This window comes from Caretta caretta, chromosome 14 (assembly GCF_965140235.1).
Source record: "Caretta caretta isolate rCarCar2 chromosome 14, rCarCar1.hap1, whole genome shotgun sequence".
NCBI lineage: Eukaryota > Metazoa > Chordata > Testudines > Cheloniidae > Caretta > Caretta caretta.
The window spans coordinates 46283843-46307816 of record NC_134219.1 but is presented as its reverse complement, the minus strand read 5'-3'; the positions used below and the strand labels follow the sequence as shown (position 1 = coordinate 46307816).

The following is a 23974-nucleotide window of genomic DNA, read 5'->3' as shown; positions in this document are numbered from 1 at the left end:
ATCTTGTCCACATTTGGCCAGCTAGGAGGGCAGGGCAGCACTTGGAGCTACAGAAGATCAGGGAGAATCAGCAACGAGGTCCTTGAAGGAAGCTATAGGACAGTGATACTCAGACCCTCGGGGGTTCAGGAGCCAAAGTAGGGATCAGCATTACCCAAAAGAGCCAGTCCTGTGAATTCATTTTCATTTACTATTTTATTTATATATATACACACACAATTCTCACAGCAAAATGACTGACCAAGTATTATTTTATCAACTACAATTGGTTAATAACATAGTAAAATCATCTGGATTGGTTAATAACTTAGCTTAGTTAATATTTAAATCACTGTGTTTTAATATCAAGAGCTTCAGGAGACACATTAAAGAGCAATACTACTGTAGGATGTAGATTCAGGAAAGGCTGAAGACAGGGGAGTGGCAGCAAGGTTTACCCGCTGATGTCGCCATGCCGGAGCCAGAGAGAGCTGAGGGTCAGGGGAACAGTGGTAGGGCCTATCTGCTGGCCTGCTAGAGATGAAAGGTAACAGAACAGGGGAAGTGCTGGATATATCTCAGGTGAGGATGAACTCCTGGAGGAGAGGCTGCTGGGAAGAGTGGGTTTGCACTCCAGCTGGGGTGGCTGACATGGCAGAAGGCCAGGAGAGGACCAAAGAAGAGCCTTGGTGTGGTGAAAGACATTGATGGCACAGATGTCATGGGATTTTAAGGACTATATGAACCAGGGGTGATAAATGGATTATGTTTTGGAACCTTGTTGTTGAGGAGTATTTGCACAAGGTTTTCATAATAAACTGATCCCAGGGATGGGATGGGTCTGATCAGGGTGGATACGCTATGACTTTAAAAATCAAAATTGGATTTTTTTTCAGATTTTTTTTATTTAAATTAGAACAAGCATATTTTTTTACACAAAAACCTGTGTTGAAGCCTAAACATGTCTCTTACAATAATTTAAGTTACTTATAAACTTAATTCTAAACAGGACACGTTTGCTGCCAAGTTTTAATGAAGGTCAAACCACTGAACTGCTGGAAATCATGAGCTAAGCACCTGCAAGTTTGCTGAAGTGCTAAACCAGCTTTTGAAGGACAGTCGCCTCTTCTGCGGGTGTAGAGAAAATATTTTCTTCTTTTCAGTTTATTCAACAAGTTCAGTTCAGTGAATGGTTCATTCAAAGTTAAGAAACCCACTGGGGAGTTGGAAAACTAGCTTTTCTGCTTTTTTTCCCCCCTCTTCCAATGAGTGAATAAAAACTAGGGAAGCCCTGGGGAGAGTCTGTAAGGAATAAAGACCCAGCCTCCTTCATCTTCAGGTAGTGGAAGGTGTCTCCCCAATAGAGCTTTTCCAAGCCGAATTCCTAAGAGTCTGAAAGTTTTAACCTCACAGCATATTTCTTCCACGTCGTATAGAGATCGGGTTTGCTGCAGATCCAGCGTCTCCATGTGCTGCACCGTGAGCTGCCGAACCAGTCCTCATCCATCAGAAAAGCACAGTCGCCCCCTCCTCTTATCGGAAACCTGCAACAGAGACACCAGGAGTGGGAGTCAGGGAGGGATGGGGCATTGCCCATCAGTCACAGACAGGGCTGCACCTACAGGCATCGGCCCCATTTCAGACTCCTCCCTGGCAGATGTAGGCAACAGGTAGTGGCTATTGCAGGGCAGGGAGAGGAGGAAGGGGGTGGGGCTGAAAGAAGAGAACTGGGGCTTCCAGAGAAGTCTTTATGCTGGTAGATATTTGCCCACTACTCAGCTTTGCCTGACTCTCTCACCTAGTTCCAACTTTCTCTTCAGTCCCATTCAGCCCAGAGGGGAGAGATTCCACAGGCCTCTCACATGGCAGCGAGCAGCAGCAGCTCTCTGCGGAGAAGAGTTTGATACGATCCTCCCCAGGCAGTTGTGGGACTGTCAGAGAGGCCGCGAGCCTGTTTCAAACCCCATGGGCTGTCAGGACAGACTGTTAGTACTGAAATGAGATTTCTCCCTACAACCTTCCCAAAGAGAGAAGCTCAAATTACCCCAACAGTGAAGGACCCTGTTCATCTCCACACACCACTCCTCAGAGCGGGATTAGGGAGTCTAACTTCCACCCGGACAGCCCAATGGGGAAGGGGGAGCTCTGGTTAGTGTCTCCGCCAGCAACCTCCCTTGTGCCCAGAACTGTGGTGCATTGTAAACTATGTGGGGCAGGGACCATCTTTCTGTTCCGTGATTGTACAGTGCCTAGCACAACAGGGCCCCGGTCTAGGGGTGCTACGTTACTACAAATTACAAACAATGACAACACTGCAGGGGGGACTCAAACGCTGCTGGAATATTGGTTTTAGTCCATGAAAACCAAATACTAATAAGAACCCAGACACATTCCCACACCCCCAAACAACCTTGGTTAAATATATTCATCTTTTGGCAGCATGCCAGGCACCCGTGACCTAACACAGAGAATGTTACTGGAGGGAAAGGGACTCACCGCTGGTCGAATTCCGTGCCGTTGGGCCATCTCCAGGGCTGGCCTGGCTCCCTCTGGAGGCCAATCCAACGGTCGAGGAAACGCTTATAGAGTAGCAGGAAATCCTGAAAAATAAAACAAGCCAGATGATGTTTAGACCCCTGGCTGTGGTGCTCGCCTGCCCCTGTGGCTCTGTGTGGCCCCCAGTCAGAAGTTCTGGTTGGGCCACCTGTAGTTTGCCAGCTGAGAGCCCAGCCCCGATGACACAGCCCAGCCCGTGCCACAGGGAGGTTGAGAACAAGTCACAGTTTAATGAGCCAGCTGTGGGTCACAAAGACAGGACTGTGCAACAGCAACAGTCCTCCCCTCCCCCGGCCCCACTCTATGTTTGGAAGGGGTCAGAGCTGGCAAGGGAAGGGCCATCAGGAGGACAGCTGGCAGCTCCCTCCTCTGACAGCAGCTTCAGCCGGTGAACCGATCACTGGCTGAGAATCCCAGTTTGTTGGACGTCCCATCAGACTGGGACCTGCTCAGCTGGGAGCCTGGGGACACATGTAGGAGCTGGGGGTGTGTGTGTGCTCAGAGGCCATATTTACCCCCATCTATCTCCATCCCCACATCCATGTTTACATGGACAGACCTGCCCCTGCCCTTCTACAGTCTGGGCAACTTTGGCTTTGCTGGCACCTCTGCCCTCCTTGCAAGGCTCCTTCCCAGCAGCTTTGCACTTAACGCCCCCCCCCCCCCCCCCCCCGCCCACCCCAACGGGACAGGCAGGAACTGCTCTGAAGAAGGGAAGAGCTCACTCCCTGCACAGCCCAAGAGGGCTTCCCCTGGCACCCGTGGGGTCATTGGTGGTAGTGAGCGGGAGAGGCAGGTTCTTCTTTGAGTGCTTGCTCATGTCAATTCCAAGTAGGTGTGTGTGCACAGTTGTCAGAAGGTTTTTCCCCTAGGGGTACCCGTCGGGTCCGCTGTGGAGCCCCATGGAATTGTGCCCTCATGGCGGTGTGTATAGGTCCCTGCCAACTTCTTCAGCTCCTTCTTACCACCAGTGACAGTCATTGGAGCAGCTCTTCTCTTGCTATGGCAAGCAATCCCCTAGCGGCCTTTTTTTGTTGTACCTGTAAATAGCTGAAAACTTAGCTTTTTACATGGAAAGGACGAAGCCATTTTGAAAGTCGACACAGCTCTTCCTTGCAACTGCTGAGCAGATGAGGAGGCTCCCTGGTGCGGTCCCAAAGGATCTCGACCTGGATCACGGCCGGCGGCAGGGCGTGCTACCACCCAGCAAAGACACCTGCCCCAGCACTAACAGCTCACGGGCTTCCTCGGCAGCGTTCCCGGCGAAGGTCCCCATTCAGGACATCTGCAGGGCAGTGACGACGTGGTCGTCGATCCACACCTGCACTTCGCACTACGCCATTACTCAGCAGGCTAGAGACAACGCAGCATTCGGCAGGGCAGAGCTGCTGTCTGCGACTCGGTGAACTCCGACCCCTCCTCTTAGGAGATGCTTGGGAGTCGCCGACTTGGAGTCGACATGAGCAAGCACTCGAAGAAGAAAAAACTGTCACCTACCTTTCGTAACTGTTGTTCTTCGAGATGTTGCTCACGTTCATTCCAAGACCCACCCACCTACCCCTCTGTCGGAGTATCCGGCAAGAAGGAACTGAGGAGGCGGTGGGTCGGAAGGGACCTTTATACACTGCCATGAAGGCGCAACTCCAGGGGGCTCGACCCGACGGGTACCGCGAGGGGAAAAACCTTCCGACGATTGTGCACACAGCACGCACGCTACTTGGAATTGACATGAGCAACACATCTGGAAGATCAACAGTTACAAAGGGTAGGGAACTGTTTTTTCTCAACAGGCAGCCCGCTGGCCAGGAGCTGACCAGGCCAGCCCAGCACTACAGAGGGGGATCCTCCCATCTGGGGCTCTGGGAAAGAGGAGGGGGCCTGGGTGTGAGCAATCCCGTGATCCCTGACTGCAAACCCAGCTCTAGCCAGGGCTGGGATTCCGCTGCCAGAAATACTCTCAGGTTTCCTAGTGTGAGAGGCAACGGGTCAATTTCTGGACCTCTGGGGCTGAGCCCAGCCCGATTCCAGCCCTGCCAAGCCCAGTCTGTTGGGATAAAGCATCTGCTGCTCTCTCACCTTTTCCTGCTCACTGTCGATCCCAGCCAGGGAGGCGTTGAGTGCAGAGCAATGGCTCCGGCTGTAGGTCCAGTTCCCTTCAGTCTCGGAGAAATAATAGCATTTCCCTCGGTACCCGATCCAGCCGTCCGGGCAGCAGGGCACCGCAGGGGGGCCTGGAGCAGCCAGAGGTGGTTTGGATTTTTCCACTGAAAGTGAGATAAGTAACACAGGGTCAGAGACTGTGTTCCCCTCAGCCTGATTCTGTATCTGAGTGAATGAGGGAAGAGAATCCCTTCAGATCCAAGCTTAAATCCCTGGTAGCCGTACCAAGGGAGGAACGAGACTATCTGGAACAAGAAATGGACGACCGCCTCCCCCCACATCTTCTTTAGTGGTTCAGTTTCTGGGTGTCACAATCATTGAAAGTGCAGCTGGCAAGCAACCCAGAGCAGAGTGCAGTAACACCGGAGTCACCATGAAGGCATGGAGCAGGCAGGGAGGGGTAGGGTGACCATATTTCCCTATACTCAATACAGAACACCTGGTAAAATGACTCGTATTCAAGCGAGTTCAATGGCAATCCATCAGAACTATGCAGTACAATCATTTAAATTAACGTCAAGTTGACTGAGCCCCTGTTAAAAAGAAATACTGTGTAGTTGGATTATTTTTCTTTACCTTCTTATCTTTAAGACTTTAGGGTTCACATGGGGGAGGGGTGACACACAGGCTGGAAATCGCCCCCCCACCCCACACACACTCTAGAGCTTAGCTGATGGGGGAGCGGCTTCCCCATGCCAGCGCTGTGCAGGGCTTTGGCACATGTAGGGCTTGGCCCCTCCTGGCCAGCACCCTGGGCCAGAGGGTCCTGGGCTTTCCCGGGCTGCCGGCCCAGCCAGAGGCAGTGGGGGAAGGAAGGAGCCTGCCGGCCAGGCTGTTGGTGAACTGAGCGCTCCAACCAGGGGCTGGTTTTCTGCACAGCGCTGGGAGAGGGATGGGCCTTGCCAGGGGAGGGGGGTATGGGGGAGCAGCAGGGCTAGGGGAGGGTGAAGGGGCAAAGCAGGAAGAGGGGGAGCATGTAAAGGGCCGATGGGTGGGCAGCAGAGGTGACATGTAACTCAACTGGATACCGCACTCATCAGCCACCGCAGCTCGCAGCCAGCGCTAGCTGGCTGGAAACTGGACGGCGGGGGGGGGGGGGGGGGGGGGGGGGGGGGGGGGGAGAAGAGAGAGAGAGAAGCAAGGCCCTGCTGGCCAAGAGCCAGCATGCAGCAGGGGCTGTGCTGATGGACCAGCAAGGTTGGACCAGCTGTGCTGATGGACCAGCCTCGTGCTGTGCATCTTCACCCCACCACCTCTCCCATCATTGGCCACTCCCCCGCACCCCCCCACTCACCACTGGTGGGCGGGCGGCTGGCAAGTAGGGATCTGGCCAGCAGAAAGACCTGCCAGTACTGATGGGAAGGAGACAGAAAATATGGGACATTTTGCCCATTTTTAAGAAAAAGTCAGGACACCTGCAGGAGGGCTTAAATACGGGACTGTCCCTTTAAACACGGGACGTCTGGTCACCCTAGGTAGGGGGAACGTTACCTGTGGGTCGGCACAGACCAATATTGACACCTGAGTTCAACACAATTACATGGGATGCTGGGTCTGCTAACTGCTAATTTAGTCCTAAGTGGCGCAGAGGATCCGGTCCTAGAGGTGAATATAGCTGAACTGCTCGGCAATAGCACCCGGAACTGTATAAACAGCAGCCCTCAAATGGCACCGACTGGGCCAGTAAGTGTCTCTGGGGGACCTTCACGGCCGATTTCCTTCATTTGTGGGTTGAACCTCTCAGCCTCCAGGGCAGTTTTGATACTGAATGATAAGGCCTGAGTCAGCGACCCAGGAGCACCCACCGGCCCTGAAGAGGGGGATGCAGAAAGGCCAGCCCGATAACGGCAGAGCGGCATGCTGCGCACGGGATGTGCAGCTTAGCGACGGTGAGATGGCAGGTATAAAAGTCAACCATAAGGTCTGTCAATCATGTGCCCTTTTAGCGCTGCTGATCTTCCTGTTCCACGTGCACTTTATCCTGGACATGCAATGTACGTACGGGGAAGTGGGAAGCTCTGAGGTGTAGGAAGATTTAGCACCTTGAAAACGCCCCCACTTGATATCTCTGGGCATCGGTTTCCCCATCCAAAAAACAGAGATAGCAAGCTCTCTGTGCCTCACAGAAGTCCAGATACTAAGGTGATGGGGGCTGCAAAAGCCTTTAGACAAACTCCTTTCTCACCTGACTGCCGAAGCCAAAGGGGACAGGGAGGAGAGATTATGTGGCTGCAACAGCTCCAGGGGGAGCAGAGACTGTCTGGGACACGCACTTACCTCTTAAAAGTTCTGCTACAGTGGCGATAGCGATGATGCTGATCAACATAAAAACTATAACTGCAGCTAGGATGACAGCTGGGACTAGGACTTGATGGGAAGCCCATTTCCTGAGTGTGTGGTTAGAGCCAGGGCCTGAAAGAGACAGAGCCATGAGTGCTTCTGGGGAACAGACTCATTAACAGTACCAGGGTCTGAACTTCTGGGGAGCAAATCTCTGTTGTGATTCCCAGGGTGCTGCCCTTCCCCCTCTGGGTACAGACATTAACTACAGCCCCCAGTCAGAGGGCTCAACACAATGATAAACTCGCCCCGTCCCAAATGACCCCACACTTGCCCGACCAGCATGTGGTTAAATGGCTCCTACCAGAACGAGAGGATGGCCTAATACTTATTTAATCTCTCCCATTGCTCTTCCCACAGACTCTCACAGAGCTGCTACCCAGACTGGCTCTTGGCTTACAGTTGCCCAGAGAGGTAAGGGAGGGGAACATGTCTCACACTCACCTTTACTCTGCCCCATGCTCAGACTTTGCCCTCTACCTGAAGGAATCAGCCTTTCCCCACCACACCCAGCTACTGAACCTGCCAACTCCAGCTGCACCCACCCCCACCCCACAGCCTGAGACTGGACACTCAACTCCTTCCCCACCCCTTAAGGGAAGCTCATGCAAAGTCTAGCTCGTGTCAGTGGTGGATGATTGAAATGTGACCATTGATATCACTGATATTGCCACTGTTAGATAATTGCAGCAAACCTTGTACAACATATGTCATGTCAGGTGTCAATGGAAAAGTTATGACTTGCTGAGTATGATTAGCCTGTGCATTAACATATACCATCTTTGTATCTAAAGTTATGAATACTGACTTATGTACAAATATTTCAAATGGGTTTGCTCCTGGAGAAACACCTACAAGGTAGTTTATTTACATCCAGTCTGGTCAACACATTGTGAATAAGCTATTCAAGTTGGTGGCCCATTAAAGAAAACTTAACTTTTCCATTGCGTCATAGAAGCAGCTTGTCTCCCACCGGTGAGCCTTCCTGGGGACATTTTAGACAGAAGTTGGGCAATGGCTGCTCCTGTGAGTCAGCAGAGCATGCATGAGCATGTGACTTGCTCATGTGACCCTGGACTCCATCTTGTGCCTGTACTTTTCCACAAACTGTGCTGGGGGCTTTGTTTTGGGACAGTGAAATTCCATCCACATGGGAGAAGATATAAAAGACCTTGGAAATATCTCCATTTTGTCTTCATTTCCTGCTTCATTTCTCTGGTCTGGATTTCTAACAAGGAAGCTCTAAACATGGACTGATGACACCCAACCTGTTTAGGTAATTTCCAGAGAGACTTTTGCAAACTTGCAGTTCCTTTCATCACTGCTACAAACCTGATCCAAGAACTTTGAAATAAGCGTATGCATTCGATTTCGTTAACCACTTTATCTCTCTCCTTCTTTTCTCTTATAAATAAAACCTTTAGATATTAGATACTAAAGGATTGGCAACAGCGTGATTATTGGGTAAGATCTGAGCTATATATTGACTTGGGTATGTGAATGACCTTCTGAGATCAGAAGAACCCTTTGTTTGATGAAATTGGTTTTAAATAACCACGCATCATTATGTTTGGTGTTTTGGGTGGTAATATACGAACTGGAATGACTAAGAAACTGCTTTTCTGACTTCTTGTTAGCCAGCGTGGTGAGACATTGATATATCTAATGGTAGACTAACCACCAGTCTGGGGTGTGTCTGCCCTATTTCTCAGCAGTTTGTCCTGAATTTGGTATTCTCGGTTGTGACCCACTGAAGCACGGTGACACCCCTCCCTTAAGGGAAGCTCATGCAAAGTCTATGCACTGTCAATGCTGTCTGAAGGCACCCTCAGCACAGACTTCAGCCACTGAGTCTGAGAAACAAGGGATTCGGTTTTTCTGTTTGCCGCTACAATATAACCAGGTTCACACAATTCACCAAAAATGCTACCGGGAACCCCTGGGATGAGCAGTGCTGGGGCAGACCCACTGGATTTTCTAAGGCTCCTTCTCCAGCTTTCTCGAGTTCAGAGGTCCCCAAAGAATGGGGCAGGCCCCAGAGAGTGCAGAGGAAATTCAGGGTGGCACAGTGGGGGCTCAGGCCACCCAGCCCTGCTTTGCTGCTGCCCCTGCCCCCAGCCTCGGCCTCTCACCCGGCCCCACCCCCAGCTGCAGCCCTGGCTATGGCTCTGCTCCCGGCCCCGGTCCCAACCCCACCCCAAGCCTCAACCCCTGGCTGCAGCTCCACTCCCGACCGCTCCCCCAGCTCTGCCCCCAGCTGCGGGCCCCAACCGTGTGCTGAGCGTCTGAAGCAACCCCCAGACTCCCCACACTAAGGACTGATTTCTCTGGGCCCTGCTCCAGGGTTTAAACAACAGGGCGCCCCATCTCCTCTGGGACTCTCAGGAATTCCCAATTCTCCTTTTCTTCAAGAGGCGAGTTTCCTTTGAAATCTTTGTTTAACTTACATTCCCAGTTTGTCCTGATGGTAGTAACCATGAAACACCTGGACAGAGACCTCGGGACAAGGAATCCAGGCAGCTGTCATGGGAGAGGAGACCTCTGAGTGCTAGGCATGCTGGGAGGTTCAGCTTCCTCCTACACAGCCACCTTTGCAGATCCCCTTCCCCGGAGCAGTCAGGGCCACCTTTCTGCAAGCACGCCCGCAGCACCGGCAGAGAAAGGTGAATGCACTGGCATGGCATACGCCCACAACATGAGTTATCTGCTGTCCCCAGACACCTGCTTGTTACTCACATAGATGCGGGGCCCTGGGTACATGCACACAGCTGAGTCTGCCTATTGCTCTCCTGTTTCAAAGCCTGGCCTTTGGATAAAGAGAGAGAAATAGAAGGGAAGGGGGAAAATGAATGGACACCTGGGCCAGCATTTCAGACAGGTGAACATCTCTCCCGCTTCAAAATTGTCTCTGAATCCACTACCAGGCCTCTTGGGTCCACCCAGGAACACAAAACACCAGCAGCCGGGGCGAGCTGGGTCCCTGGGCCATAGGAGCCCCTTGGGGTGATCAGCTTTCTGCTGCTCATGCACACGGGAGGTCGGACAATTGCAGCTGCCACTGAAAATGCAGCCATCTCATTCTCCCTGCCCATCCAAGCCCCTTGCAGGGAGGCTCCAATTACCTCTCTCCACACCTCCACTGCAGTTAACGTCTCTCCTCTCTCTTGGAGTCCCTGTGGTGCATGCTGGACTCCGAGCAGCTCAGTCTCACTGGCTGCAGCTCTCTGCGATTCAGGATCCATATACATTCAGTCACGCACCAGTTCAGTTTAAAGGCACGATGCTCAGCCAGTGAAAGCATGTGTGTGTTCCCATTTTAACCAGACTGATTACTATTTAGCTCCAAGTCCTCTAGGAAGAGGTTTAAGCTAAACTGAAACAAGAGTGTCCACACACATGCTTGCACCAGTTCAACTGAAATGGTTCAAGTGTGGGTACACGTGGCAAAAGCAAAGTCAGTTCCGAACAGCAGCAGATTCTCAGCTCTGCCTCCACCTTCTTTGGTAGTTTTTCTGGACGAGTGGGAATCCATGCTGTAAAAGATTCATAGACTCTGAGACCAGAAGGGACCATTATGATCTGTACAACACAGTCCATAGAACATCCACAAATAATTTGTAGGGCGGATCTTTTAGAAAAACATCCACTCTTGTTTTTAAAATTGTCATTGGGTGCTATGATAATCAAATCCCATCCCCTCAGCCCAAAGTGCTAGAGAGATTAGTCAGACCTGTAGCTACACCCACCACTGATATACAGCCACCTCTGGGTGGGGCTGAGGGGAAGGCAGGAACCCCTTCTGCAGGTGTGTGAGAGTGGGAAATGGCAGAAGGTGAGAGCCCCTGACACTCCCAGAGGCCAGGTAATGAGGGACAGTGTAAAAGCCAGAATATGTTGGAATAGCCCCGGGACGGCATTTTAATATATAATTATTGTAAAAAAAGAGTAGATACTATTACAGACAGTTAGGAACAATATTTTGGTAATAAGAACAGACTAATAACACACTTATTAAAGTGCTCGGGCCCAGAACCTTGTTTTACCACCACAAAGGACCCGGAAGAGTCAGTTCTGAAGTGGCTTGGGCACAAAATGTACAAATATAGCACATTACTTCCAGGACAATATTTTAGCAATGAAAACTAATTAGTACCACACTGTCATTAACCTGTTCTGGCCCAAACCCTTTCTATGATTCTATGATAACAACAAGAACATGGAACAGATGGTTTCAAAGTGATCCAGGGGAACCAAGTTACACAGCCAGTGCATGACCTCAAGGACAATATTTTAACAGTGAGAATCGAGCAGTAGCAGACTGTCATTAACTCTTTCCAGCGCCAAACCATTTTTTAACAGTAAGAAGTGCCAGGAACAGTTGTTTCTGAAGTGGTCCAGGGGTTGAAATTTAGAAATATAGCACATTATCTCAAGGACAATATTTTAGCAATGAAAACCAATTAGTAGCACGTGGTCATTAACCCATTTCAGCCCCGAAACATTTTTTTAACATAGATAAGGACCAGAAGCAGTCAGTTCTGCAGTGGCCCAGGGGTTGATATATATATATATATATATATAATACATTACCTTGAGGAAAATATTTTAGGAATGACAACTGATTAGTAGCACACTGTCATTAAGCCGTTCCAGACCAGAACCAATTTTTTAAAACCAATTAGGACCTGCAACACTCGATTCCAAAGTGTTACACTGGACCAAAAGGACACACATAATACAGCCAACTGAGAATAATGCTATAGTACACAAATCCTTTTCCAAAACCATCTTTAAATGCCCATTCCAGGCAATAAATACCTTTATGAGTAGATACAGCTGAAAAAAAAAAAACGAACCAACCTTTCATTACTCATTTAATTCATGTATTATTGATCCAAAATATCCAGAACAGCATATTCACAAAGTGAAGGGAGAACAAAAAATAATGTGTAGGCCAATATAAACAGAGCCATGTTAAAGCAATGTACTAGACATCAAAACCCAGTCAAAATCAACTTTTAATACTGTACCACCTTCTGTGCAATAAAACGTTAGATATTAACTATTATTATTTGTGGGAGTCTAAACCTATTTCTGCTTTTGTGGTTGTAATTCTTGTTTTCATTGGTAGTAGCAGGAGTAGTCGTTTATACAGCATTTCCATACAGCGTGGATCTGGAATACTTCACTGGTAGAACCATTTCAAATATTTGGTTGTTTTGTTTTTCAATGTAACAATCTAAATTGTAGGCCTAATCAAAGGCGCTGACTTTTCCCAGGACTGGAGTCCTCCGTCATAGTTGAGTTTCTAGTTCTGACGACTGTCAGCAGGTCAGACCGACAGCCCTATGGACTATGGTCCTTGACAGCCACAGAGTGGCTAGGTGGTTCCTCAGTGATCCTCCATGCTTCTGTGCACGTTATAGTGGAATAGGGGAAGTCTATGGGATAAAGGTGTTCAGGAGAGCTGGCAGTTTCTCAAGGAGTCAATATTAAAGGCACATCTGCAAACTACCCTAGGAAGAGGAGTGAGAGGCCAATATGGCTCTTTAATGACCTGAAAATTAACAAGGAATCCTACAAAAAGTGGAAACGTGGGGGGATTGCTAAGGAGAAGTACAAAAGAATAGCACAAGCATGTAGGGACAAAACCCGAAAGGCTAAGGCTAGATCTACAGTACCATTTATTGCGGTATAACCTATGTCCCATCAGCATAGAGCAGCTTCAGCTGACACACTGTAGAGTCATAGAATATCAGGGTTGGAAGGGACCTCAGGAGGTCATCTAGTCCAACCCCCCAACTGTAAGTCCAACTGTAGCGCTTCTAGTGCAGACAAACTCATAGGCACAAAATTACTTACACCTGGCAAGGGACATAATGGGCAATAAATACATTAGGAGCAAGAGAAAGTCCTCACACTCATCAACAGGAATTTCAGAGCAGAGAACACGTGGTTTTGGGCAGAATAATGCATAACTTTAAACTGCCTCCATAACTAACAGGCGTATTAAATTGTCCCATTGTTTGAGATTCTAGCCTGCAAAAGGGGGCAGATGTGAAGCGGAGCCAGGCAGAACCTTCAGAATAGCTGCCAGAATAAACCAGTATATCAAACCTAGAGCAGTCGCTGGAAGGTTTTCAGCATACATTTTATTTCAAATTGAATTTCATAATTGTTGGATTAGGACCAGGACTGCAACTCCATGCAGCATGCAAAATGCCTTCACTATCCAAACATTATAAAACATTCACTGGACACAGAATATTCTTTAAATGGGGAAAGAGAGAGATGGAGAAGATTTGGAAACACAGCTAGCTGTCTCCTTAAGCAAAAAGGAGACTTAAATAAACACGGGAACTACAATCAATGTGAACAACACGAAACATTTATTACTAGAAAAAAAGCGTCCTTCAGCAAAGACACGTCATTCAGGCAGAAGCTCTGTCTGCAGCTCATCCTTTTGTGTAGATAATAGAGGGGTTTTCCAAACACTGAATGGTCAGTGCCAGAGCAGTACATTGAGCAGTGGTCCCCAAACTTTTCACATCATGCCCCCCGTTACCCCTGTCCACACACACACACCCTGAAGTTGGGGCTGGGAGCAGGGTCATGGCTTGGTTGGGGGGGACATGGGTAAGGGGGTGGTGAAGCTGGGGCCGCAGCTAGGAGCGCGTCTGGGGCCAGGAGAGGGGCCATGGCCGGGGGCCAAGGCTTCGGGTGGCGCTGGGAGCGGGGCTGGGATGGGGCTGGGATCGGAGTTGCAGCTGGGGGCTGAGGCTGGGGGCAGGGCTGGGGGCAGAGCAGGACTCCGTGGCACTCCCTCCCCGCCCTCCGTGGGTGCTGGCCCCAGCTCTGCCATGCCCCCCGGGGGAGGCACACCCTGCAGTTTGGCGACCATTGACTTAGAGAAACAGAAGCACCTTTCCTCATGCTCCAGAGTAATGTGGATGGAAATGAAGATGTTACGAGGGTTAATACATGCACACAAAAATATGCACGCTATCTGTCTCCATACTTGCATGACTCCATGTCATTAGTAATTGGATACGGGGGGGGGGGGGGGGGAGTTTTCCCCTTCTTAATTTTGAAACTCCCCAGGAAATATGTTTCTCAGTATTTCTGACTTCACTATTAAAATGTCCTGCAGGCTGAAACCTGGCATAGACACACATAGCCCAGGAGTAAATTTTATTTTACATTAAGATGTTTAAAAGCTATATTATTAAAGTGGTTGGAGACATTAATTTGGATGCTTTAGGTGATTCCTCTGTTGACTAAAACAATGAAAAAGTTCACCACTCTTTGGGACCATGACATTTTGCAGGATCTTAACTCTCTGGGTGAGTTATGCCCTCTTGGTATGAAAATAATATCCAGCTGTTTGTGTCAGTAACGTGAATCCAGCACAAAGCAGCTCCTTTTCATAGAATCGTTTGCCAAGGATTGGGAGTGGGGGAACCATACCAATCAGAATCCGGCTTGTTCTGGCAATTTAGGTGAGATTCAGTTGGAGGATTATTTAATAACTCCATAGCCCACTTCTGAGTGTACGTACGCTGAACTAAATATTCTCCAAAATTCATCTTTGAACTCAATATAGTTTGTACATGTTTTTTGCTGGTAACAATGTCACTAAAGCCCAGACGTAATTTGGCAGGCTCCACTGTGCATAAAGTCTTGGATTCTTAACAGCCATTTAGCACAAATAGCCGTTTCACTGCTGTTAATGTACAGTTAGGCCCCTTTGTTTTCAGTTTAAACCGATTTTTATCAAAAAAATCTCAGCTTTTACAAAAAGTATTATTTTTTTCCGATTTTCCCTACTTTTGTATAATTCAAATATATATAAAAAATAACTTATTTTATTAGGAAAATACAATCCATGCATGAGATATGTGTATTACAATAGTACATTAGTCTGTGTGTATATGCAAAGCTGCCCACTGAAGTAAGCCTACGTATTAGTCTACAAGATACACACAATAGAAAAACAGGCACGCATGCAAGCTCTGAAGTTTGTGCGCATCTGAACATATGAATCTCACGCCTACCACGTACACGTTTCAAGCTGTTGGCAGATAACAGTTTAAAGATCTGACACACTAAAATGGGAAGAAAATGAAAATCTGCATCCGAATACAGTTCAGAACACAAGGAAGTATTCAAAAGTTTTTAAAAAACAAAAACAGGAGAAAAGGATGAAGTTGAGTGTAAGCACCAATTATTAAATGTAAATATTTATGGGCTAATAGTTCTAAGTCTACATCAGTAAACTGTTTGTTCAAATGAAAAATTTTACATGCGGATTAGAGATAAATTGTTTTAAACTCAGAGGTGGTAATGTTCTGAGTTCTCTTTTAGTTCTGCAGCAAACTACATTGAATTCCATTCATCAAAGCATTAATTTGCTGAATATTTTTCCCCTGTCCTTCCGTCCACCAAAATAAACCCCAATATTTATCCAAAAAAATTATTAATAGATTTTTCCACTAATTTTCAGTCCTATTTTTGTTGTAGTAGTAATAGACACCGATACATTCCTGGGACAAAATGAAATAAAATAAAAAATGAAAAAGAAGGGCCCTATGTATAGTTAAGAATATTATGCCCTGAACGAGGATCACAGGCCTGTTTCAGCAGCCTTTTCTCAGGCAAAAGGCCTGATGATTTCAATCCCTGGGTCAGATTCTGCTTGCAGCTGCAGCAGGTGTAAGCATTGTGGATGGAGTTACTCTGGATTTCCGTCAGTGTACCTGGCAGCACGAAGACTGAACTCAGGATGTGGTTAGCCTGAGGCCCGGAAGAAGAGCCCAGTCATCAGAGGGGGCCAGATTCTGATTTTAGTCACATTGATGTAAACCTGGAGTAGGTGTATGGACACCAGTGAATGAGATCAAAATCAGGTTGAAAAATCTATAATGGCGCTAGCTCGGATGTATCAGGTCTGCAGGAGAATGAGATGACATACGACTGCTTATGCATTTGTTGTTGCTATTGTTGTCAGTACATGTAGCTGAATGTGGATGTGTTTGTGTGTGGAAGTAACTACCCCTTACTGTATGCACATAGCTCCAAAAATGAGCACACACACAGATGCAACTACACAGCTTCAGTTAAGGATGTTTCTGTTTCCACTAATAACGGTTGCAGCTGGGTTTCAATCGTTATCATTTAAAACCAAATCATAGAATATCAGGGTTGGAAGGTGTCACGGAGTGTGGGGGAGTCCAGGCCCTGCACCCCTCTTCCTGGGATTCACTGAGACTCTCAGCCAGCCAGTAAAACAGAAGGTTTATTGGACACCAGGAACACAGTCTAAAACAGAGCTTGTGGGTTCAACCAGGACACCTCAGTCAAGTCCTTCTGGGGGAGCAGGGAGCTTAGACCCCAGCCCTGGGGTTCCCTGCGTTCCTCTACCCAGCACCAAACTGAAACTAACCCACCCCCCCTACCCCTCAGCAGGCTCTCTCCTGCAGCCTCTGTCCACATTCCCGGGCAGAGGTGTTATCTCCCCCTCCCGGCTCAGATTACAGGCTCTCAGGTCTCCCATCCCCAGGGCACATTCCCAGGTCATCACTCCCCCCTCCCTGCTGCATCACAGAAGGGACCTCAGGAGGTCATCTAGTCCAACCCCCTGCTCAAAGCAGGACCAACCCCAACTAAATCATCCCAGCCAGGGCTCTGTCAAGCCTGACCTTAAAAACTTCTAAGGAAGGAGATTCCACCACCTCCCTAGGTAATGCATTCCAGTGTTTCACCACCCTCCTAGTGAAATAATTTTTCCTAATATCCAACCTAAACCTCCCCCACTGCAACATGTTGCAATCGTGTTGACATTTCACATGTTTTGTCCATCAGCACAACAAGCATTTAAATCAGCTGGGATTGTTGCAAAGCTTCCCTTATCCCTGTGCTACCATTTAGATTTGTTGTGTTAACTACTTTTCTAGCGGATAAAACATGTTCATTTTGAAAAAAATATTGTTTTGCAAATAGTCCGCCAAGTGGACTGTATTCAAGACTTATGATTCAGAAAGTCCTCTAATACCAAAGGTATTTGATCATATTTGAAAAATAGCTGCCGAGTATACAGGGTAGCTGTTTTTCATATTCTCTGTATTTTGTAGCACTGGTCAGAGATAAGCAACAAAGCATTAAGGGGTGAAGTTCAGCCAGGTGAGTGTGTGTTTGGGGTGGGGGGAAATTCAAAACCCTCTGCACCATTTACATGCACCCCATAGTGGGGCTGGGGCTGCTCAGGGAAATGAGGCAGTATAAAAGGCTGCAGTGGGAGTACGGGTTCATGATTTACACAATCCATTTTGGTCACCCGTGCCACTTCAGACCCGTGTGTTGAGAGTCCTTTTTGGCATTAAAACATGGTAGTTGGCCAGAACAGGTTAATACGAGTATGCTACCACTTGCTTCTCATTGCTAAACTATTGTCCTGAAGGTAACATGCTGTAGGTGTAAATATCATCCCCGGGATCTCTTCGGTTCTGGATCCGGTGTTTTAAAAAAAAAAGGTTCTGGGCCAGAATGGGTTAATGACAGTGTGCTAGTAATGGGTTCTGGTTGCTAAAATGTTGTCCTCAAGGTAACGTGTCATATGTATAAATTTCGTTCCCTGGGCCACTGTGTTTCTGGTTTTATGCCGTCCCAGGAAATGCTGGTATTGGAGATGGAGACATAGACACACTATAGCTAGCCACTGCTCAACGCTGGCAAGATGCTCCCCCCCAAGAAGCAGGAAACTGCCATCCCAACCCCACTGGTGCTGAGCCCCAGGCACTGCCCTGACAGTGACTGAGAGGCAGACCCCATAAGGGGGCGGGAAAGGCTCTGCCCTCCCAGTGACCGGGGAGGTGGGCAGTGACAGAAGGAAGCCCTGCAGGAGGCAACAAGCTTTGGGGGTGGCTGCCCTCACAGTGCCTGGGGGCAGCAGAGTGGGGGCTCGCATGTGCCACCTGACTGCAGTTCCCCATCCCTCTCTGCGTCTTCTGCAGCTCCTGGGAGAGGAGTTAGGGGATCCTGTCTGGGCCCAGGCTCCCCCCAGCCTAAGCAGCAGCAGTGTGTCTTACTGGGGGTGCATGATCAGCAGCCTCCTGGGCTAGCAGCAGCAGCGAGAGACCTGAAACCGCCCTGAGCATAAATTTGATTTGTCTAATTCCTTCCGACAGCTGCCCAACACTTCAGAGATCCCGCCCCATCTCTGGTCTCTTCCTCCCCAAATTCCTCTGTCATTTTATCACCCAGTTGGCATCCAGCTCGCGGGGTTTGTGCCCAGCTGCTGCTTCCCCCCCACAACTGGCTCCTTCCTTTCAACCCCCTCACATCCAACCCCACCAGCTTCCCCTCTACACCCAGCCCCGTCCTTTGATCTATCCACCTGCCTTAGGGTTTTATCTGGCTGACGGACACCAATATCTAGGAGTACTTGTGGCACCGTAGAGACTAACCAATTTATTTGAGCATGAGCTTTCGTGAGCCACAGCTCACTTCATCAGATGTTTACCGTGGAAACTGCAGCAGACTTTATATACACACAGAAATCATGAAACAATACCTCCTCCCACCCCACTGTCCTGCTGGTAACAGCTTATCTAAAGTGATCAACAGGTGGGCCATTTCCAGCACAAATCCAGGTTTTCTCACTCTCCACCCCCCCACACAAATTCACTCTCCTGCTGGTGCTAGCCCATCCAAAGTGACAACTCTTTACATAATCAAGTCGGGCTATTTCCTGCATAGATCAAGGTTTTCTCACATCCCCCCCACCCCCATACACACACAAACTCACTCTCCTGCTGGTAATAGCTCATCTAAACTGACCACTCTCCAGGTTTAAATCCAAGTTAAACCAGAACATCTGGGGGGGGGTAGGAAAAAACAAGAGGAAACAGGCTACCTTGCATAATGACTGACCGCTATTCCTACCTGCATGCCTCCAGCTTTCACCCTGACCACACCACACGATCCATCGTCTACAGCCAAGCTCTGCGATACAACCGCATTTGCTCCAACCCCTCAGACAGAGACAAACACCTACAAGATCTCTGTCAAGCTTTCTTACAACTACAATACCCACCTGCAGAAGTAAAGAAACAGATTGATAGAGCCAGAAGAGTTCCCAGAAGTTACCTACTACAGGACAGGCCTAACAAAGAAAATAACAGAACGCCACTAGCCGTCACCTTCAGCCCCCAACTAAAACCCCTCCAACGCATTATTAAGGATCTACAACCTATCCTAAAGGATGACCCAACACTCTCACAAGTCTTGGGAGACAGGCCAGTCCTTGCCTACAGACAGCCCCGCAACCTGAAGCAAATACTCACCAACAACCACATACCACACAACAGAACCACTAACCCAGGAACTTATCCTTGCAACAAAGCCCGTTGCCAATTGTGCCCACATATCTATTCAGGGGACACCATCACAGGGCCTAATCACATCAGCCACACTATCAGAGGCTCGTTCACCTGCACATCCACCAATGTGATATATGCCATCATGTGCCAGCAATGCCCCTCTGCCATGTACATTGGTCAAACTGGACAGTCTCTACGTAAAAGAATAAATGGACACAAATCAGATGTCAAGAATTATAACATTCATAAACCAGTCGGAGAACACTTCAATCTCTCTGGTCACGCAATCACAGACATGAAGGTCGCTATCTTAAAACAAAAAAACTTCAAATCCAGACTCCAGCGAGAAACTGCTGAATTGGAATTCATTTGCAAATTGGATACTATTAATTTAGGCTTAAATAGAGACTGGGAGTGGCTAAGTCATTATGCAAGGTAGCCTGTTTCCTCTTGTTTTTTCCTACCCCCCCCCCCAGATGTTCTGGTTTAACTTGGATTTAAACCTGGAGAGTGGTCAGTTTAGATGAGCTATTACCAGCAGGAGAGTGAGTTTGTGTGTGTATGGGGGTGGGGGGGATGTGAGAAAACCTTGATCTATGCAGGAAATAGCCCGACTTGATTATGTAAAGAGTTGTCACTTTGGATGGGCTAGCACCAGCAGGAGAGTGAATTTGTGTGGGGGGGTGGAGGGTGAGAAAACCTGGATTTGTGCTGGAAATGGCCCACCTGTTGATCACTTTAGATAAGCTGTTACCAGCAGGACAGTGGGGTGGGAGGAGGTATTGTTTCATGATTTCTGTGTGTATATAAAGTCTGCTGCAGTTTCCACGGTAAACATCTGATGAAGTGAGCTGTGGCTCACGAAAGCTCATGCTCAAATAAATTGGTTAGTCTCTACGGTGCCACAAGTACTCCTTTTCTTTTTGCGAATACAGACTAACACGGCTGTTCCTCTGAAACCTACCAATATCTAGGCGCTTCCTACATAAAATCAATTGCAATAGCTAAGTCACCAGTAGACTCTCTGGCTCTTCTCCCTTTATGGGGTCAGATCTCTGCTTGGGGGGGTCGGGTCGTCCCCCCCCCCAGCATGCTCGGGCCCCCCTGCTGCTGCCAGCTGGAGTACTTAATGGCCCCCGCAATCAGGCGCCCAGCCAGGGTCCAGCCCCGCATCCCTGAGCGCCTTCTGCATTGGGGCCAGCCCTGCGGGTACTTTCCAGTTCCTCACTCCCAGCCCTCTTGATTGATCACTTCTGCCGGCCGGAGGGGCTGTTTACACCAGCTTCCCCGGCAATCACTTGATGCCTGAGTGTGCTCTGACTGGCTGCAGCCAGGGCAGGAGTCATGATTAGCTCTTGCGTTTCTCCTCCCCGCCCCCCCCCACCAAAGTCAACAAAGTGACGTGTCCTTTCCCTTTTCTGCACCCCAGGCCCCCCAGCCATGCCCCCCCCCACGCAACCCAAACTCAGCACAGGAGGGGGGCTCTGCCCTGGCAGGGACTGTGGGGCAGGGAGGGGGAGAGATCCAGCAGAGGGGCAGGAAGGGGGGGCCTCTGCCTTGGCAGGAACTGGGGGAGACCCACCGAGGGGGCAGAGACTGGGGGACAGTGGGAAGGGGTGGCCCCCACAGGGCGGGGGGTCTCTGCCCTGGCAGTGCGGGGGGGGGGGCGCGCAGAGAGAAGGGAGAGCCCGGGGAGGGGGGGACATCCCTGCAGGGGGTTGGTGGGGAAGAATTGGGGGCACCCTGCCCCAGTGCCACCATAAGCAGCAGTGGAAACTTACCAGCCTCGGTGGGTCCCTGTGGCCAGAGCCAAGTCCCAGGAAGCTGCAGAAACAAACAAGATCTGCGCTGAGGAGCTCTGACCGCAGCTGCTGAAAACCACTGTAGCAAACCGGTAGAGTAGCAAGTCAACCTCCTTCCAGCGTCGCCCTCTCGGCACGAATATCCCCGTCCCCTTCCTGCTCCCCGTGGCCCTGGGCTGAAATCCCCAGGCCCAGACCAGCAAGGGAGATCACAGGGTTTGCTGGGGCTGCAGCATCGTTGTCAGCGCCAGCCAGCCAGATTACATCTCACGAGGCCTTCGTCTCCGCCCTTCCCCGCAGCTCAAAGGAGAGAAACTGAAACAAGAAACGAAAAACTCAACCCTCAGCCCCAAAACACTGACAACAAGTTTGTGGAAGAGTTTCGAGGCAATGGGGCCTGATAACCTGAGCCTTGATCTCAGCTGGGGCAGGGACTGTCTCTCCCTATGTGTCTGTACAGCGCCCGGCACAACGGGGCCCTGATCTCAGCTGGGGCAGGGACTGTCTCTCCCTGTGTGTCTGGGCAGCGCCAGGCACAGTGGGGGCCTGATCTCAGCTGGGGCAGGGACTGTCTCTCCCTGTGTGTCTGGACAGCGCCTGGCACAACGGAGCCCTGATCTCAGCCGGGGCAGGGACTGTCTCTCTGTGTGTCTGGGCAGCGCCAGGCACAGTGGGGGCCTGATCTCAGCTGGGGCAGGGACTGTCTCTCCCTGTGTGTCTGGACAGCGCCTGGCACAACGGGGCCCTGATCTCAGCCAGGGCAGGGACTGTCTCTCCCTGTGTGTCTGGGCAGCGCGGGGCAGAACAGGCCCCTCATCTTGACTGTAGGGAAGGGTGTGGCTCTGTGTGCTGTCGGCCATAATAGGAAAGAGGAAGGGATCTTGGTTGGTGGCAGCAGGGAGGGAGGTCTATGTGCTATTGTAATATGAATAAGAAATAATTTATGGGTAACTCCCCCAGTGCGGCTCCCTCAGGGCAATGAAAGCATTACATTTCAGAGGGTGCTTTTGGGGCATATTTCCCGTTTAACCCTTGCCATGCTGCTGCATTGGGAGAGACAACTGGGTCTTGTAGATAAAATTCTGTCAGTCGCCAGCATTGCCACCTCCCAACCTCTTGTGCCAGCCACCATTGGGCCGTTTCTTGTCACTGAGCAAATCTCAGCACTTTTGTTCACCTCCCCTTTCTTACTCTAGAGTTCATTTCTAATGTGGTTTGGTTGGTTGGTTTTATATGCATCCGTCACAGTCTCTTTAGCACATTAATAAGCCTGATATTTCCCCGGCCTTTTTATTTAAACTGCTCCTTAGGGAGCATCCCTTCTGGGAGAGTCATGCACCCACCTGGGGGGATGGGGGAGAAGATCCTCCACACACACACACACAGCCCTCCTAGGAGCAAGCATGAGGAGGATGTCATGGGAAGGGTCTGGGGGGCTCGAACCAGCCCTCCCGTCGGGGCTTGAACCAGCGCCACTCCCCGCCCGCGGCAAACCAGCCCCCACCGTGGAGCAGCCAGCGGCACCCTCCGCCCTCTCCCAACGCTCAGCCCGGGTGGCCCTGGCCCGCTGCAGCCACATCTCACCCCGCACCGCAGCCTACAGGGCCCCAAGGCCTCCGCCGACCCACACCCGGCTCCCAGGATGGTGTCCCCAGACGGTTCACGCAAACCCCGCCTCCCGCCAAGCCGCCCACACCCTCACGCCCTCTCACACACCAACCTCCTACCCCAGCCCAGAGCCCGCTCCTGCACCCCAAACCCCTCATCACCAGCCCCACCCCAGAGCCCACACCCCCAGTCGGAGCCCTCACCCCCCCCCCATGTCCATCACTAAGTCCACTAAGTCCGGCAGGAGCCAGGGCAGCTGTTACGCTTATAAAAAGCACACAGGACCTTTTTCAGGGGTAAGGCAATACGCCGTGTTTATTGAGAATACAATAGTAAGGCAGCTAGCATATGCTGACATAAACACACACACTTAGACACACCCCCATTGTCCCCCCGCCAGTCGATGTTATAGTTACCAGTTACCAGTCCAGGGTCCGGAGCAATCTAATGGCCAGCTAGATTGATCATGGGTAGGGAAGAGCCAGGTTCTGTCGGTCGCATTGTGGGATGCTGGCGGAAGCCAGTTCTGTGGACAAAACAATCAGCAGCATTTGTGGATGTTTGTGGACAATAAAGGGAGGGGAAAAGACAAAAGTCTCTCGCAGCCCTGACTCCTGCACCCCCCCACATACCCCCAGCCCCCACACACCCCCTGCCCTGCCCTGATTCCTGCACCCCTGCCCTGAGCACCAAACGGGAGCTCCTGCACCCCCACCCCATCCCCACCTGCACCCCTCACACCAAACAGAAGCTGCCCCAGGTAAGCACTCCACACCCCAATCGCCTGCCCCAGCCCTGAGCCCCCTCCTGCACCCTAACTCCTGGCCTGACCCTGCACCCCAACCTGCTCCTGTACCCTAACTTCCTCCCAGACCCTGCACCCCCAGCGCTGAGCGCCCTCCCACACCTTAACTCCTGGCCAGACCCCGCACCCCAACCCCCAGCCTGCTTCTGTACCCTAACTCCCTCCCAGACCCTGCACCCTCAGCCCTGAGCCCCCTCCCACACCCTAACTCCTGGCCAGACCCCGCACCCCAACCCCCAGCCTGCTTCTGTACCCTAACTCCCTCCCAGACCCTGCACCCTCAGCCCTGAGCCCCCTCCCACACCCTAACTCCTGGCCAGACCCTGCACCCCAACCCCCAGCCTGTT

At 50.2% G+C, this 23974-nt stretch overlaps 1 protein-coding gene across 1 annotated transcript; it reads right to left on the bottom strand.

The window, feature by feature from the left end:
• Positions 1–176: 176 nt before the first annotated feature.
• On the bottom strand, positions 177–21332 carry LOC142069142 (C-type lectin domain family 2 member E-like). The gene is made up of 7 exons (XM_075119552.1): positions 21194–21332; positions 10158–10568; positions 9483–9555; positions 6973–7107; positions 4612–4799; positions 2476–2579; positions 177–1523 (listed from the first exon to the last, which is right to left on the bottom strand). The coding sequence occupies exons 2-7, from the start codon at positions 10281–10283 to the stop codon at positions 1364–1366; spliced, it is 786 nt and encodes a 261-aa protein (XP_074975653.1). The 5' UTR covers positions 10284–10568; positions 21194–21332; the 3' UTR covers positions 177–1363.
• Between the last annotated feature and the right edge of the window lie 2642 nt (positions 21333–23974).